At 32.7% G+C, this 19,008-nt stretch overlaps 2 protein-coding genes across 6 annotated transcripts in view; one reads left to right on the top strand and one right to left on the bottom strand.

The window, feature by feature from the left end:
- Positions 1-1,028, bottom strand: part of LOC149479547 (rho guanine nucleotide exchange factor 17) — a 108,706-nt gene extending 107,678 nt beyond the window's left edge. For 2 of the 5 annotated variants that reach the window (XM_089708031.1, XM_089708032.1), the window contains exon 1: positions 652-1,023. The gene's annotated coding sequence lies outside the window, so the exon portion shown is untranslated. Of the gene's footprint in view, positions 1-651 lie in introns of all 5 variants that reach the window. The other 3 variants (XM_089708034.1, XM_089708033.1, XM_089708035.1) reach the window with 3 other exon arrangements.
- A 2,578-nt stretch (positions 1,029-3,606) lies between these two features.
- On the top strand, positions 3,607-8,328 carry pasi1 (septate junction component pasiflora 1). Its single transcript, XM_089708011.1, has 6 exons — positions 3,607-3,789; positions 3,886-4,125; positions 4,410-4,477; positions 5,386-5,505; positions 7,110-7,160; positions 7,691-8,328. Exons 2-6 carry the CDS (start codon positions 3,939-3,941, stop codon positions 7,775-7,777), a joined length of 513 nt encoding a protein of 170 aa, XP_089564137.1. The 5' UTR covers positions 3,607-3,789; positions 3,886-3,938; the 3' UTR covers positions 7,778-8,328.
- The last annotated feature ends 10,680 nt before the right edge of the window (positions 8,329-19,008 follow it).

Here is a 19,008-nt window from a genome sequence, read left to right as displayed (position 1 = left end):
GATTTAGTAGGTAGACCGTACCTATGATTTTTGTGTTAGGAGATAAATGGTAGCCTAGCTACATCTACGTGCTAATTTTATACTGTGGAACTTCACCACCTACATCTCCTTTTCATGGGTAGGTATTTCATTGGACCACGCGGACGATGCTGGGGTTAACAGCTTGATAAATAGTTATCGTTAATAGGTAGCCAAATTTGAAATGCACTTTTGACGATAAAATCTAAACAGAAAAATAAAATACTTTTTTTTTACTCAATAATATCAATTAATATGAAATACTGTAAACAAAAACTACAGCCTAAACAGTATATCCTACCTATACATATTATTATAAAATTTGCATGAATGCACATTGCGAAAATCAAGTTGCCAATAAGAAAAAGACGAGTACAATACAATCATAACTTGTTTACCTACTTACAAAACAAAGCACTAACTTATCTCCCAGTCTAACCAGCAATAAAACAAAGTTAGGTAACTATAAATACTAACTATGTGTAGCTAAGATAATTAAGACTTAAATCCAGTCACGAAGCCAGATCTAACTGGACTTTAATATCAGATATATTAAACGGTTAATCCATAAAAATTTAGACATTAATTCCTATAAGAAACAAATGAATATGTTCGAATCACGAATCCACTTACCAGTATTTCAATCAGATAAAAAGGATGACAATGAACTTGATTCAGAACTAATTGGTATCAGATACCACACTCAAGACCAATACCGGTACAATTTCACTCGTATCAAACTTTTTAACACAACACAGGATCCGATACAAGAGTTGCAGTATAAAAATTATATGTTCCTTTTTAAAATGACGCACTTATTCACATACACTGACGAATTTCACATTTTGGTTAGACGGATTGTAAACCAAAAGTTGCGTGGTCGGGTCGTGTTTAAAAAAAAAACGATCTCAAATCTTGCCGGCAACAAAAATCAACACCGCGAGTGCGCAAACGCGGGCGGGACGTTCTAAAACTGAACCAACGGGTATGAAGTTCGCTCAATCAGAAACCCGAGCACGGTGCACGATCAGGCGAAACGTGACTCACTTCACAACAAATTATTACGATAAAATATTTGTAGGCATATTTAATTTATAGTGCACGCCCAAACTCTACAATATTTTTATCTAGATTACAAGTCGTATAGACAGTTTAGAATGTTTTGTTTTTGCAATAATATATGAAAAAATCAGAGTCTTGTCAGACGGGAGAACGTATCGAAACTTATGGGTCAATGCTCTCATCAATAATGCACGTTGTTATAAAAATGAACGAAAGAATTATGTGACACACAATAATGATGCAGTGTTATTGCCTGCAAAAATTATTTCAAAACTGTCTTGATGATACAGAAAATATGATATAACGAGGCGATTACAAAGTCTTAATCTATAACCCAGATGAAATCTAATTTCGTACAAAGAAGTTTCTTTTGTTGCCAAAAATATACTCTACTTATAATAAAGCTTAGTGTAAAGAACGATGCTGCTTTCAAAAAATAATAAATAAAGGGCTTTGATTTTGTTTATGTGTGTTAAACGTTTTTATATACGAAGTAATTAATAAAGTTAAGCTCTTGATAATCCCGCTTTTACTTCCTTGGAAAGTAAATATCATATACATAGATATACCTAAGTATATAAAAGTATAATGGTTGTGTTGTGTAAGTTGTAGCATTCAAATACCTGCTTTCATCGAAAGTTTTTTTTATAAGAAAGTAAGTAACTAACTACTAAGTGAGTAAAGATTATACCTAAAATATATTAGCTATTTCTTGAAGTACGAGGGTCGAGGATGGTTCTTATGGAGAGAAAACGTAAACATGTACCACGGGCGAAGCCGGGGCGGACCGCTAGTTTGTATTATAAACATAAAATATGTGGGTTCACAAATCACACTTATACCGCCGTTTATAAGTAAGTAGAGCATCATCACTATGTTGTTTATAAAAATAATAAATATGCTGCCAGTGATGTCGCATTTAAACTCTAAAGTAACTATGTTATAATAAAATATTATGATCTATAAAGTATAAACATAGTAAATCTATTACAGTACCTACATGTACATACTATAATACCATAATAATACCATCGTTTGTTATATTGTTATCGTATTGACATTGCTCATACGACAATCGACAACACTTGTTTCGCGATCAGTCACCGATAGGATAGAGTTTAATCATTGATTTCTTTATCGATTTTTATCGGTCATTTACCCATATCATTCATTGTAATAGCACAATAAACAATCTGACGAATTAACAGGTTTATCTGTGACGGTTTTTGCAAATTTTGATACTTAACTGATTTAATTGTACGTGTAATCGTTAATGAAAAATTTAATATCCTTCTTTTTGAGATTTTACCGTAGAATAAAAAGAGCATTAAATCGGATATAACCCAAGAAGAAAAGGAAAAAGATATTATTATATTGTGTACAGTATGTAATTACGATCGGTTAACAATATATTATTATGTTAAATGGAAAATGCTGTAAGTTCTAGTATTAAATACACTCATTTTTAATAATTATAATATTATTAAACACAATTAATGATGTACTGTATAATTCATCGTAATAAAGTGACCTGTACTCCGTTTTTGATATCCAAGATACAGGCATTAGCCTAGTTTGGACATCACTGTACTAGCAACTTTGTGACCTAATCCTACTAGGTATGTAATGTTTGAATATTTTGGTTAATAAAGATTTTTATTATTTATTTATTTATTATTATTTATTATCTAAGTACTTTTTGCTAAACAGAAATAAAAACAAAAATCTACATTTAATTTAAATTTTTTGTACGAAACGTTAAGTATATACATATATAATGAGATGGGTCTCATTCCTGTTTTATGTACCTTATGTAGGTGCCCTTAGTACCTGTATAAAATTTTAATCACGTTCCTTTTTTAACAACGCAACATGAATTATAGACAATCGGTTTAGGTCGCAATTATTATAATTAAAAATATAAACTTAATATGAGTAAAAAAGGTATCAATCATTAAACTACCACCGTTCAATAAAGGAGCAATGCACTACATATAGTTATAGTAAACGTAGTGTGAGTATGAATAATTCATTTATTATACGTATATTACATATAATATGTAATATACGTATAATAAATGAACGTAATTGCGATACAATTTGTAAAGCTACCCGCAAAGAAACGACCCTAAGAATAAAGAAAAGACTATTGATGTGTCATTTGGCAGAAAGCTAACGAGTCTTGCAATCATTTGCAATAGTGTCTGTAAGGTCTTGGCTGCCGACCGTAGCATGTTGCGAGTAGATATTATGCAGTTTAAAACTGTTTAAAACGAATAGAATTAGCTCAAGCTAAGCAATTAAGTTATCTAATTTATATAAAGCTGTGCATTCAAAATATCCACTGGCTTTTCAGATATCTTAATACTGAAGTAAAAAATAATGTACTATTTAATTATGTATGTAATGCGATATTTTCTGTGGATATTTTAATTTACTATTTTCTTTTATTTCTTTAGAAATATTTTGTAATGGCAATCGTTTAACTCCGTTGAAATTTTTATCTGTGACGTTACTGACGTTTGACAAGGGGTAAGCGTCAGTTAACAGCTTTCAAAAGTCATTTGATTTGAATTTGAAAACAAGTTAATTTTAAGTTTAATTAATAAAACTTTGTGTTAGTGTTATTATGAAAATATATCATAAAAAGATGAATAAATATTAACAATCCAGTTGACGAAATTATACAATACCTCGAATATTACAAAGGTAAAAACAACAACGTGTGTATAGGTGTGGCCCAATAAAGCTTCACTTGTAAAAGTGTTCAAACATTTGTTTTCTATAATAATATTCCTTTTTCAGTGTACGAGAATCTCTTAACTTGGTATACACGACGTAAATAATATACAAACATCATGCCGGTATTAGAATCCTGTTGGTCACCATGTATTTGGTCTTCGAACGTAAAAAGTGGGAGCAGAGCTGTAGCCGTGTATACTGCTGCTATGGGTATAATATTAATAACATTTATAGCCTATCAAATGGATGGAGGAGATTCTACACAACTCTGGAATCCACTATTTGAGGCTGATGTGAGAGGATGTAAGTTAAAACTTTTCTAAGAAGTTTCATTTGTATTTATGTCGGAAATCGTATCATTAAAGTTACATGATTAACCCCAATGTGAATCCAAATCTTACATTTTCCTTAAAAAAGCAGATTAAGATGCTCTGTTTCACGTTTTCAAATACATAATAATGTACAATATTTAAAAAATAAATTACCTAATTTAACACTCGTAAACTTCTGCATGTTTACATGGAATATATAAAAAAAAATATGTGATTACTTAGTTCTTACATAAAAATTGACTTTATTATTTTCAGCTCTGCAAGTGTTTGGAATAATATTTATTGTGATTCTTGCGACACTGATTGTGTCTTCTATATTGATGGTGAGTAAATATACTTAATTTAAGCTTTTAATAAATACTAATAACTAAGTAACTCTGTCTGTCTGTCTCTTCTTCAACCCTCAACTACAGAACCAATTTAGATAGTTTATTTCATGGTTAAATGTGTGTCATTTGTCTTTTCTTTTTTCATAACAAGCAATTTTATTGTATGTTTTTTTTCTGGAGATTGCTACAAGGCTTAAGCGTGGTATACCACGCTTAAGCCTTGTAGCTACTGTTGTAGGTTACTATTTACCTTGGGAAAACATCTCATTCATATAAAAATTTCCCATTACATACATAGACAACACTAGCTATGCTCCGCGGTTTCACCCGCATTGCTCTGCTCCAGTTGGTCTTAGAATGATGATATATAGCCTTCCTTGACAAATGACCCCATTTCTATCTATTTCATATACATATACATTCTAATCTAACACCTAAAGAATTTTTCAAATCGGACAAGTAGTTCCTGAGATTAGCGTGTTCAAACAAACAAACAAATTCAACAGCTTTATAATCTTAATCTATATAAATCTTGTGTCACAATGTTTGTTCTCAATGGACTCCTAAACCACTTAACCGATTATAATAAAATTCGCACACCATGTGCAGTTCGATCCAATTTGAGAGATAGGATAGTTAGGAGGTAGTTAGGATAGTAGGTACCACGGGCGAAGCCGGGGCAGACCACTAGTATAGATTTATTTCTATTTAAGGAAATAGCTGTGGGTATATAAATGTGGGCATTGGGCATATAATACTAATAAATTATAATGTGCAAGTGAAGTAAAGGAAAATATTTTATTTTATAGAGATTTCTATTTTATATAAAATAGAAAGATATATATCTTAAATTAAACAATATTCTACTTAGTTATTTAATCAAATGTTGGTATAATTTTCAGGTGATCGGTATGAACATATGGATGCGAGGACTTATGTTGCCGTGGATGATCACAATGGGGCTCATCATCTTGTTTCAAATTATATTCAGCCTCTGGCTTATTGGTGGCTATTATATTTATGTAAGTAGAATCATAACATTATTTTTAAGAAATTTATGGTTAAACTAGCCACTGCGGCCGACGCGCCGTTCCGCCCGCGGTCTTTTTGTGAAAATTTTCGAAATTCTTCGGGAAAACGATAAAAATATTTTTTTTTTCATTTTTCTTCGGTAAGTAAGCGACAAATAAACTAAAAAACAAGCGACGAATATTGGTTTATAATAAAATACAGATTGACCATAAGTACTAAAATTGTGTTGTGATTCCCATGGTTTGTAATTCATTTGAGACTAGCGGTCCGCCCCGGCTTCGCCCGTGGTACATATGAAAAATAGATGTTGGCCGATTCTCAGACTTACCCGATATGCACAGAAAATTTCATGAGAATCGGTCCACCCGTTTCGGAGGAGTATGCAGACTAACATTGTGACACGAGAATTTTATATATAAGAAGATATTCAAATACTAACTTAGCGCTTAATTTAGATAGTTGTGAGATTAAATTTCTAGAAATAATTTTTATTGGCTAATAGTGTTTCGTTAAATAGCTATTTGATAACATAAAATAAGAAATTGACCTCATTACCTGCTCTGCCCATTATGGTATTTTTTAGTCTTTTTTTTCTTTATGAAACACCTTATTTAACATAAAATGCCGCTCATTATAAATTAATCATAAATGCCAAATAATGATAAAATGCAGGATGTAATGATGACACTCGAACAAAATATTCGGTCGCTCAAATATTATGAAGAGCCTGCTCATTTTTTATTTTAATTACCTCAAATTAATGTTTGTTAATTGCTGTTCTTTGACGTTTCGACGCAAGCAGTCAGTTGCTCACTTATGGCCATTCCCAATATTGTATCTATCTTCGGTTTCACCCTACTAAAGATAGAAAATGCTATCTATCTTTTGTTTTGGCGTCCCAATAAGCTTACTAGCGATAAGCTAACCTAACTCTGATCACTATCTATTCTTCTCTTTGAATTTGTCTATTTGAGCGTCCCAATAACGTTTTGACAGCTGTCAGCCAGTAATGGCCGTTCCCAAGAAGCTTATATCTAATACACTGGAGATTGCACTATGATCATTAACTTGTAACAAGAAAATATGACGTAGAATGACGCCTGTATGTTTTTTTATCCCTTTCACACCTAACTTGGCAAGTGGGTGTGAAAGGGATAAAAAACATACAGGCGTCATTTAAGGTCATATTTTCTTGTTACAAGTTAAATGTTCATACTGAAATCTCCAGTGTATTAGATATAAGCTTCTTGGCCGTTCCCAATATCGTACCTATCTATCTTACGATAGATAGAACCTTACTAGCTATCGGCTTACTAGCTGTCTATCTATAACCATAGTTTGAATATTGGGAACGGCCATTAGTAATTCTAATATAACCTCATTTAATCCTTTTTGTCACCAAAAACTTTAATTTACAATACTACACTTTTAATATTGAAAAATTAATTATGTCAGTCCGCCGTCCGCATGCTTAATTTATAATTCAGTCTTTTATTCCTACCCATTTATAAATAACACGTAAAATAAAACACAAGAAAGTACTGTTTAAATAATATTTATTCTAGTACCTATTCATTAATTTATTTGTTTACAGTTGGACGCCACATTTGCTGCCTTGCTAAACTTCCTCTGGGTATCATATAACGTAAGTTATTAGTTATAACATTTATTTTGTTATTGCCTTAAACCAAAACTTTCTCACCTCCGTTCCCTTCACATTATGGTGTGACACCTGTACATTTTTATAAAGGACTACATTTCGGCCCGCGGCTTCACCCGCGTTTTCAAAGAAAAACCCGCACCCTTTCCGCTTGTAGGATTTCCGGGATAGAAAGAAGCCTATGTCTTATTCTGTGTCTTTAGCTACCTACATACCAGATTTCATCGTAATCGGTTTAGTAGTATTTGCGTGAAAGAGTATAACAAACTTTCGCATATATAATACTAGCTGTGCTCCGCGGTTTAATCCACGTGGCTCATGTTTGTCTTAGCGAGATGATAGCAAGTAGCCTTTCTCGATAAAAGGGCTATCTAACACCGAAATAATTTTTCAAATCGGACAGTAGTTACTGAGATTAGCGCGTTCAAACAAACAAACAAACTATGAATATCCACCTATAATTTAGCTTAGATTCCTATTAATAAAATGTCTATAATCAATGTGTTCTGTTTCAGATCTATTGTTGGTTGTGTGTGCTGTCGCAATACCAAATTATATTAGAAATGCAGTCGCCGAATATAGAAATATTAGTAGAATACTAACCTAGTTTTAAGATTTACCGCATTCCTATATTAATGAAATTGTTTTTGTAATAAAAAAAACATCAATTTTGATATTATTGTATTGTGACGTAACTTTTGATTTAATATTTTTGTGGATGAGTAGTTGTCAATATAGTTGTCACTGTTTCCTGTCCGAACATGCTTAGCTGTCGCATACTATAAATTTAAAGGAACTCGGTTCCTTTGACTCGTGGCGCATTCGTACGGATCGTGCCTAGGGACTCGGACGTTGTTTATACGACGTTTGACCCAAGTCCCAACTACCCTCACTTTGCTAATAATCGTTGACTTGCTGCGTTTTGTTATCAACTACCTACATCAATTAGGTAGCTGTGTAGAATCGCAGTACATTCTTATTACATTCAAAACTAATATTTAAACCGACCTCGCGTGTTATTTCTTATAGTATATTATAGAAAGTATGATGTAATCATTGTCAAAGATAATCTTGGTCTTTTAATATAGGAATGGGGTATTGTTTCAATGTTATACAAAATTATGAATCAATTTTCATAGAATTTACAATACCAGTTTAACCCGGCGTCATTGAGGTTGGGTCAAAATGACCCGGCTTGTTTATAATTTACAATATCTTTGTAATTACGTGCACGATTGTTCTGTTCTTTGTAGTAGCTGGAGCTAATAATGTACATTAAACGTTTTGGAAGTGAAATCCTTTCGACGTCGAGTGTACTGGGAGCTACACGCGTGTATTTTCGAAAAAGGTAAATATGACCCATCCTCACAATTGATGTAACAATTTCGCGCCATGGCTAAGTTATCGATTTTTACTGTTGTGTATGATTTCTTGGTGTCTGCAAACATTTTTTTGCTTGTTTTTGTGAATTCAATGTTTTTGTTTGTCCAACAGGAACTTATTATAAAATAGGTACTATAAATTGATAGAATAGAAAATATCACGTATCATGGCGGGTTTAGACTCGTGTCTGACTCAGACTTACCTTATTATGATGATGAAGTAGAAGAAGAGGATCATGTTAGAGTGCAGAGTGTGTTTCAAGCGGAGAAAAGTGAAAACCCGAATTCAATACCTTTTACAATAAAACTAAATATGGGGTTGGCGTCGCTGATGAACATTGCGCCTCATATGATGTGAGTCGTAACTCCAAAAGGCCCCTGACAATTTTTATGCCATGTTGGACACACAGGAATTAATGCGCTTATAATACATCGCATAATTAAAAACAAACCAAACGATAAGCGACGTAATTTTTTGAAAAACTTAGGTCTTGCTCTGGTCATAGAACATTTGAAAATTCGCCAGAAATTGATCGATAGCAATGACAAATGGGCAGAGAATTTATTGGTGGATCATCAGAGGAGCCACCTGCAATTCCCGAAAAAGATGTTAAGTGTGTCCGGAAATAAAAATAGTAAAACAAAACATTTTTGTCAATTTGCCCTAAATTTATTTGTCCTGAACGCATCATGGCTTTCTGTATTGATTTCATTTACAACGAAGATTCTAATTAGCTTTGTTAAAGTTTTTTTCTAATATATTAGACTTAAGTTTATAAAAATGCTATTTGTAACCAAAATTACTGTTTATTAGCGTAGGAATGACATGAAAACGTAAGAGGTCTATATTTTGTTCCTATTTTTATGAGTTTATGTCAAAATTGATTTAAGTGAATAAAACGTTGGTTAATTATTATTTTTATTTTATATTATCAAAACCAGAATATCTATAACCTATAATAATAACACAGAATACAAATTTTCTTAAAAAGTTTAAAAATAACAACTATAAAATATATGGGTAATATTGACCCACCTCAACGTTCGCGTATCTGTTTTCTACCACAATGACGCCGGGTTAATTAAGAAGGTCTTAGAATATAATGGAGGGTATTTTCTCAAATTATATACATAAAGAAATTATGTAGGTGTATATAAACTAATTAAATTTGAGACCTTGTAAGATCTACAAGGAAACTTACGTATTAGTGACAATTTAATTGCAATTCATCAAAAATTCCTTGCAGATTCCTTACATACAAATTTTTGTTCTGATTTACTAAACCGTTAGCACAAAATTAATTTAAGCATAAAACTGTGTATTAATGAACTGATTTACCATTATTTTACATATAAATATGTATATTTGTATTAGATAAGTTATGCAATAATTTAAGTGCCTTTAATGCTAAAAATTGCCGATCAAAATAATATTGCCTCATTATTTTTCACATAACACTGCAACTATATAAATTATATCATGATGCAGATGAGATTTTTTTTGTTTATTCGTTTTTGAATCTTTTCTCTTAGAAGTTGTATGAGAAATCTATTTATCTACTTATATGGAAAATTATTTTTCTATCATAAGAATATGATACTTACAAGCAAAGATGTTTATCAAATTATTATTTTACAATTATTCTTGTAATTTTTGAGGGGAGAATATTTCATAAAAACGCTGTATTAATTATATTTCGCGAGGAGATAATGTAAAATACCATTTATTTTGATTTGTGTATCTTTTTACTGAAACGATAATTGTATTATTTGCATTATTTTTTTATATAAACATATCTGATTAATATACACATCTTTTGTTTATAAAACTTAGATATAAGTGAATATAGATTATAATAGTACAACCCAGGTCCGTCCAGTGTCGACTGAATATTCATATACATATTTTATTTGTATAATGCTTTCACTTACATTGTAAGTTATTTTTACAATTTATTGTGTTCTTAGTGTAATAAAGTAATATAGATTTTAAATGCGCGTTTTATTTTATATTTTAAATTATAATAATAGATAAATGACCTATTATAATTATAGATATTCATTGAGAGGCAAATATGCTCCATTCTAGAACACGAATGCCGCTTTCCATCAGGTGAACCGATGATCAAATGCTTGCCTAATCCTAACTAAAAAAATAAACATGTTGACTGATAATTATGATGATCATAATGAATTATACATATTATATTTATATCGAAAGATAGTTGCAACCATAGAAATCTAAATAACAAGACACATAGAAGTGCTATAATGTCATAATTCATATGAAAACCGCTGTCGCCAAAATCAACACATTTAAACAGATAGCTAAACAGTACACACAAGTAAACTATGCCTTTTATTGGACAGCTTGATTTTAGTTTTAGTTAATATGTATCCTAACACACGAATTTATGGTTCATTTTAGAATAACATCCCTAAGTATATGAGATGTTTTGTTTCTTTTTGTTCCAATACGAAAAAATTCGGCTTTTCTACAACAGAAGTTGTCAATTTTCAATAGATATTTAACTTTGAACATAAACTCATAGAAATAAGGTTGAAATTTGTGTTAAACGTGATAATAAGAATGGTAGACTGTGTCATTCATTGTTATTTCGATTACTATGGTGACACTCGTAATACTTGTAAATATTCTATAATTTTAAGTAAAAACGGCATTATTTCTAAAAAAAGAAATATTTACCGATGAAATATTATTCCTTTATTAGTATAATTACAACTTGTGGAAGAATTTTCGCAATGGGATATGCTGAAACACACCATGTTTATACACATACGTCTCCAGAGCAACTGAACAGTGACGAACACGCTGGTGTTGTGAAAGTCACCTGAGTGGCGACAAGGTCACGCGCGCTTACGACTTCTAGTGTCTTGTTATTTAGATTTCTATGGTTGCAACTTTGTCGCAACGCCCTATGCAACCATTGAGGTATTATTGTGTACTTAGTACATGTAACTCAATGTATGCAACTGATATTTTATAATTAGTTTAGAAATAAACAATACTAGATTTATTTGGCGAAACAATGAATGAATTTAATCCGAAAAATTTTTTTAACTATAATAAATGTCACCTACAGTTTTGGAAGGGAGGTAACACAGCAGATTCAAATGAATCCAACTAAAAATAATTACCTATCAAAATTACAGGCATGATCAAGCTCAATCTATTCAAATTTCAAACCTCACGCAGTTATCAAGAAACAAAATAAAAATAAGTAATAGTTTAAAAAAACTAAAAAACACGCTTTTTATAGAAAACCGAACTAAAAAATAGAAAATAAATTTAAATGAATTTAAATTAAGAAAATAGTGTTAAAAATTTCAATGAATATACTTACTTAAATTAATAATAGTGTGAGTAAAAAAAAATATTTTATTTTAAAAAAAACGTGTTCGTGCACGAACACGAACACGAACACGAACACGAACACGAACACGAACACGAACACGAACACGAACACGAACAACGAACAACGAACAACGAACAACGAACAACGAACAACGAAAAACGAACAACGAACAACGAACAACGAACAACGAACAACGAACAACGAACAACGAACTACGAACAACGAACAACGAACTACGAACAACGAACAACGAACAACGAACAACGAACTACGAACAACGAACAACGAACACGAACACGAACACGAACACGAACACGAACACGAACACGATCACGAACACGAACACGAACACGAACACGAATACGAACACGAACACGAACACGAACACGAACAACGAACAAAGAACAACGAACAACGAACATCTAACAACGAACAACGAACAACGAACAACGAACAACGAACAACGAACAACGAACAACGAACAACGAACAACGAACAACGAACAACGAACAACGAACAACGAACAACGAACAACGAACAACGAACAACGAACAACGAACAACGAACAACGAACAACGAACAACGAACAACGAACAACGAACAACGAACAACGAACAACGAACAACGAACAACGAACAACGAACAACGAACAACGAACAACGAACAACGAACAACGAACAACGAACAACGAACAACGAACAACGAACAACGAACAACGAACAACGAACAACGAACAACGAACAACGAACAACGAACAACGAACTACGAACAACGAACAACGAACAACGAACAACGAACAACGAACAACGAACAACGAACAACGAACACGAACACGAACACGAACACGAACACGAACACGAACACGAACACGAACAACGAACAACGAACAACGAACAACGAACAACGAACAACGAACAACGAACAACGAACAACGAACAACGAACAACGAACAACGAACAACGAACAACGAACAACGAACAACGAACAACGAACAACGAACAACGAACAACGAACGCGAACACGAACACGAACACGAAAACGAACACGAACACGAACACGAACACGAACACGAACACGAACACGAACAACGAAAAACGAATAACGAACAACGAACAATGTGAATGTGAATGTGAAACAATGAAAAAATATAGTGAAAAAATGTGAAACAAATCTGTAACGTAGTTGGATATAACCTTACATCGCCAAGAGATATATTAATTGCCACGAGAGTTGCTAAGTCTAATAGAGAATCCAAGAAACCAAGAAATCTTGTATGTCAGTTTCCTAACAAGTTCATCCGGGATAATTTCCTTGCAGCTGTCATTAATTACAATAAATCCCATAAAGACAAAAAACTATCATCATCTCTTCTGGCCATATCCGGTCCTGAATCACCAGTATACGTAAATGAACATCTGACACTGGCAAACAAACATCTGCATGCTGAAACACGTAAACAGGCTAAAAGGAACGGTTATAAATTTGTTTGGGTGCGAAACGGGAAAATTTTTATTCGTAAGGAGGAGGCGAGTCCTGCAAGGAATATCCTAAGTATTGATCACCTTCAACAGCTACTCAAATAATTCGGTGATTAATTATATTTTTTTTTTTTTCAAATTGAGATACAACCTAATTTTTATTTTGCTCTAGTAAGTAACTACTTATATCTTTTGTATTTTTTTTATTTTTTATTATGAATCGAGTTCGAAACATTAAAAAACAAATTGAACCAAGTATTTATTACCAAAACATCAGGGGAATGAGAACTAAGCTACTTGAGATTCACAAGAACGTACTGGCAAATAACTACTTAATAATAGTATTGACTGAAACATGGCTTAACCATAATATATTTGATGGAGAAATACTTGATAATCGTTATGAAATTTACAGAAGAGATAGACAGTCTAACTCATTATTTAGGGATAAAGAGGGTGGTGGAGTACTCATTGCCGTGCATAAATCAGTGAAATCCTTTAGAATGACTAATTTTGAAAGTACTGCTGAGGATTTATGGGTAGCAATAGAATTTCCTACTACAAATGGATTGCAGAGAATTAGTTTATGTGCGGTCTATATTCCTCCCCCCATCAATAGTGCGGTTCTAGAAAACTTTTTAAATAAATCTTCCATTGCTGCTAATCAGTCGGTAAACCACCTGATTGTTGGTGACTTTAATATGGGTAGTAATTTAAGTTGGATTAGAAAAGAACATTACGACAATTTTTTGTGTCCACATAATTGTAATAACCCGATTGCAGTTTCACTTATTGACTTCATGGCTCTCTGTAACAATAAGCAATATAATGCAATTGTTAACTGTAATAATAGAATATTAGATCTGGTATTATCAAATTTAAATAATGTCATAGTCGCGGAAGCATTGGAGCCCCTATCCATAGTTGATAAATATCATCCCCCTTTAATCATAAATGTTAGTTTGGAAACACCTCTTTACCTAAAACACAACGTCACAGAACGGAATGACATATTCAATTTTTTCAATGGTAAATATGATAATATTAAGCATGATCTATCTGTGATTGATTGGACATCAAGGCTACCCAACGACATGGATGTAAATACTATGGTTTCCGAATTTTATTCTATCTTGCGAAATTTAATAAAGCAATACGTTCCACTTAAGCAAAGGCGCAACTCTAAGTATCCTCCCTGGTTCACAAATAGGCTTATTAAATTGTTAGGTGAAAAAGAAAAATATCGTAAACGCTATAAAATATATAAAAACGAAATGGATAAACTGCAGTATAATTTATTAAAAAATAGAACTCGCATTATATTAGATAAGTCTTATGAAGATTATATAACTAAAATACAGGGCGATATATTACAAAATCCTAAATCCTTTTGGACTTACATAAAATCTAAGAGGAGTCATGCCTGCAACTTTCCATCTGTTATGGTACTTAATGATAAATCAGCAAATGATGGTAATGAAATAGCAAACTTATTTGTTGAACATTTTTCTTCGGTATACAGTCAATCATCGTCATCCTTGTCGTCACAAAACGTACTTTCATCTTTAACTATGTGTGCTCGTAATAACATAAATATTAATGAACGGGAGGTCAAGCGTAAATTACAATTACTCGATATTAATAAAGGCTCGGGTTATGACGGTATCAGTAGGGTATTCTACAAAAGATGTGCAACGGAATTGTCAGTTCCTCTATCTATAATTTATAATAAATCTCTAAACAGCGGAATATTTCCAACTTTTTGGAAAAAAGGTTTGATAGTGCCAATTTTTAAACAGGGGGATAAGTGTGAAGTAAAAAATTATCGGCCTATTATAGTACGACATAAAAGAGATGAAATTAATTATTTTGGAACTAATTCGTTTTTCATTACCTGGCAACCCTGAATTGGCAATGTAGCTGTCAAGTTGAATAAAAATTTGTTGTTTTTTTCGTAAAGTGGAGAATTATTGAGATAAAAGTGTTATTTAGAACAAGAAATTTAAATAAAAAAGGAGACATCATGAAAAAGGTTAAACGTAGCGGTGTCCGTGATGTCGTGTATAAAGTTTTTATTCGGTGTTTGTCCGAATTTCAAGTTGGAAATTTATTGACTGATTTGGAAAACGTTTACAAACGTACAGCAGAATATACCGGTGAGATTCCATTTATTTTTGCTCAGTACTACGTAAAATAGAATATTCCATTAGTGACGAGTGTTTAATGTATGTATGTATGGCGATTATTACGTTTTCGCAATTTAATTTGAGGTTATTTGTATGTAAACAAAAACTAGTTTTTATAGTGCGACCAGCACAATTTGAGTCAAGAAGTTATATCCAATCCAACCAGCCTCAAATACAAATACTTAGTTTAGATTTTACTACATAGTATAGTGATAACTGTTTTCATACAGCTATCTATTAATCAATCAAACCATAAGAAAAAAAATAATATTTTAGATTTAGCTTACTAACTACTTACTAAAGTAGCGCAGGGACGCTGGCCTCCTACATTTAAAAAAAATTAATAAAATAAAGGAAGTTTTAGTTTTAAGCTACTATAAAAATATGTTAAATGTACTATTTGATTTTATTCATCTTAATTCGTTTGTTATAGGGGTTTCTGAAAGCACAGTACGCAGGATAGTAGAGGAAGGGAGTAGAAATGAAGGCAAATTTGTGTGAGGTGATGAGAGCAGTGAAGATGACTCAGATAGCTGTTATAGTGCTGAAGAACCAAATGATGATACTGAAGATGCCCCATACCCTCTTGCCAGTACTTCGAAACAGAGTGATGATCAGTCCTTTGAAGGAGTAGAATATTTCGATTTTGATGAATTATATTAATGTACAAAATTTATCTACAAAAAAAAATAAAAATATGTAGTTTTCAAATCGCCTTGTTTTTTTCTACCCGACGGACCCAGAAAGAGGGTAATGTGTTTGAGCTGCATGTATGCTTGTTTGTTTGTATGTTTGATTCTATGTGCGCCTCTGCAGTCTAAACACTTGACCGATTTTTATAAAATAACTAATTCCAAATACATTTAAGTAAAATTTTACCTAGGTAGGTCAATTAAAATACTAATGTATTTTTGTCTTAAATTTACACTATTGCTACAATGAAACAATTATAACGGTTTAAATCGCGGTATTTATTTTAGATTATATTATATAGATTTTTGGATTTTTATTCTATAGTATCAAGATCGCTTGCGTCGCAGTATCAGTGTTGCTATATGAGCGACGGTGGCGCCCTCATTTATTTTCATCTCTTTTGTGTCGCACTATACGTTGTTATCGATACCCGCGAAAATTTTTGAGTCTTTCGTTTATGGTTACATATCGTGGCACACCAAGAGTCTTATTTCTGTGAACCAGCATGGTTTCACAAAAAAACGTTCGACACTTACCAATTTGCTAAGTTTCACTAACTCAGTAATAACAAAAATAAGTAACGGTAATGAGGTCGACGCAATCTACACTGATTTCAGTAAGGCCTTTGATACAGTGAATCACCATCTGCTAATAAAAAAACTTAGGGACACTTTTTGTCTTTCAGAACAGGTTTTACTCTGGCTGCAGTCTTACTTATACCTTAGACCACAAACAGTTAGGCTTAGCGGATATCAGTCTAAAGAATACTATCAGTTATCTGGAGTTCCCCAAGGCTCCCATCTAGGCCCATTATTGTTTACATTATTTATTAACGACATTACAAATGTTATCTTGGAATCTGAATATGAGGTTTATGCGGACGACTTGAAACTTTTCAGATCGGTAAATTGCTCTCAAGACCAACAAAAACTGCAGGATGATATAAATCGAGTATCTCTCTGGTGTAAGAATAACCTAATGCAACTGAATGGAAGTAAATGTAATTTTATAAAACTTTCCAGAAAACATGTTAGATTCAAAACAACTTATAAAATTGATGATATTGCTATTAATCAAAAATACAATCTTAAAGACTTAGGTATTACATTGGATGAGGAATGCAGATTTGATACACATATAGATCTGGTGGTTCGCAAAAGTTTTAAAATGCTAGGTTTTATTTTTCGTAATACACAGGATTTTAAATCTACTCTCGCTATGAAAATACTTTATAATTCTCTCGTAAGGTCCAACCTTGAATACAATTCAGTTGTCTGTGTCCTTACTATAAAAAATATATTACTCGTATTGAATCAGTACAGAAAAAATTTATTAATAGATTAAGTTATATCACCAAAAACAATATTCTTACAAATTATAGCGAAAAGCTAAACTTTTTTAAAATGGAGTCTTTGGAAGCGCGCAGAAGCGCGTCACAGCTAATATGCCTACATAAATTATTAAACAATGAGATAGACTGTCCATCACTGTTGTCGCAAATTGGTCTCTCGGTGCCTATCTATAATTGTCGGCTAAGTACTTTTTGCCCTATGTACACAAAATTTTCAAAAAATAAATATGGTTCGAAACTTCGAACTCCCCGTTACAACTTATTTTAAAATTATATAATAGAATATTTGCAGTTGATCATAACACAGATATTTATTTTTCAAAACTAAGCTCGTTCAAAAAGCAAATTGTTAAAACATTAAACAAATTGTAATTCAAGTTTTTACTTCTGGTTTCTATTTAGATATAATCTAATTTTTATGAAATATTGTTAAAGCGGTGCCTACCTGTAATTTAGATACGTAAATACTAAGGTTTATCTTAAGTAAATATTGAATTGTTTGAACAAACAATTATGTATCTAGTTGGTAAGCCTTTTTTTAAATAAATAAATAAATAAATGTGAATGTGAACATACACAAACACGAACACGAACAACGAACATCGAACAACGTTCGTAGTTCGTTGTTCGTTGTTCGTTGTTCGTTGTTCGTTGTTCGTTGTTCGTGTTCGTGTTCGTGTTCGTGTTCGTGTTCGTGTTCGTGTTCGTGTTCGTGTTCGTGTTCGTGTTCGCGTTCGCGTTCGTGTTCGTGTGTTTGTGTTTGGGTTTGTGTTCGTGTTCGTGTTCGTGTTCGTTGTTCGTTGTTCGTTGTTCGTTGTTCGTTGTTCGTTGTTCGTTGTTCGTTGTTCGTTGTTCGTTGTTCGTTGTTCGTGTTTGTGTTTGTGTTTGTGTTCGAATTAAAATTCGATGTTCGTTGTTCGTTGTTCGTGTTCGTGTTCGTGTTCGTGTTCGTGTTCGTGTTCGTGTTCGTGTTCGTGTTCGTGTTCGTGTTCGTGTTCGTGTTCGTGATCGTGTTCGTGTTCGTGTTCGTGTTCGTGTTCGTGATCGTGTTCGTGTTCGTGTTCGTTGTTCGTTGTTCGTTGTTCGTTGTTCGTAGTTCGTTGTTCGTTGTTCGTTGTTCGTTGTTCGTTGTTCGTTGTTCGTTGTTCGTTGTTCGTTGTTCGTTGTTCGTTGTTCGTTGTTCGTTGTTCGTTGTTCGATGTTCGTTGTTCGTGTTCGTGTTCGTGTTCGTGTTCGTGTTCGTGTTCGTGTTCGTGTTCGTGTTCGTGTTCGTGTTCGTGTTCGTGTTCGTGTTCGTGTTCGTGTTCGTGTTCGTGTTCGTGTTCGTGTTCGTGTTCGTGTTCGTGTTCGTGTTCGTGTTCGTGTT

The sequence above is a fragment of the Colias philodice genome, chromosome 20 (genome assembly GCF_061535455.1).
Source record: "Colias philodice isolate Cphi_HAF_F1 chromosome 20, ilColPhil1 Martin Lab GWU primary, whole genome shotgun sequence".
In the NCBI taxonomy this organism is placed as follows: Eukaryota; Metazoa; Arthropoda; class Insecta; order Lepidoptera; family Pieridae; genus Colias; species Colias philodice.
Note: the sequence above shows the minus strand (reverse complement) of the source record. Positions and strands in the feature narration are given on the sequence as shown.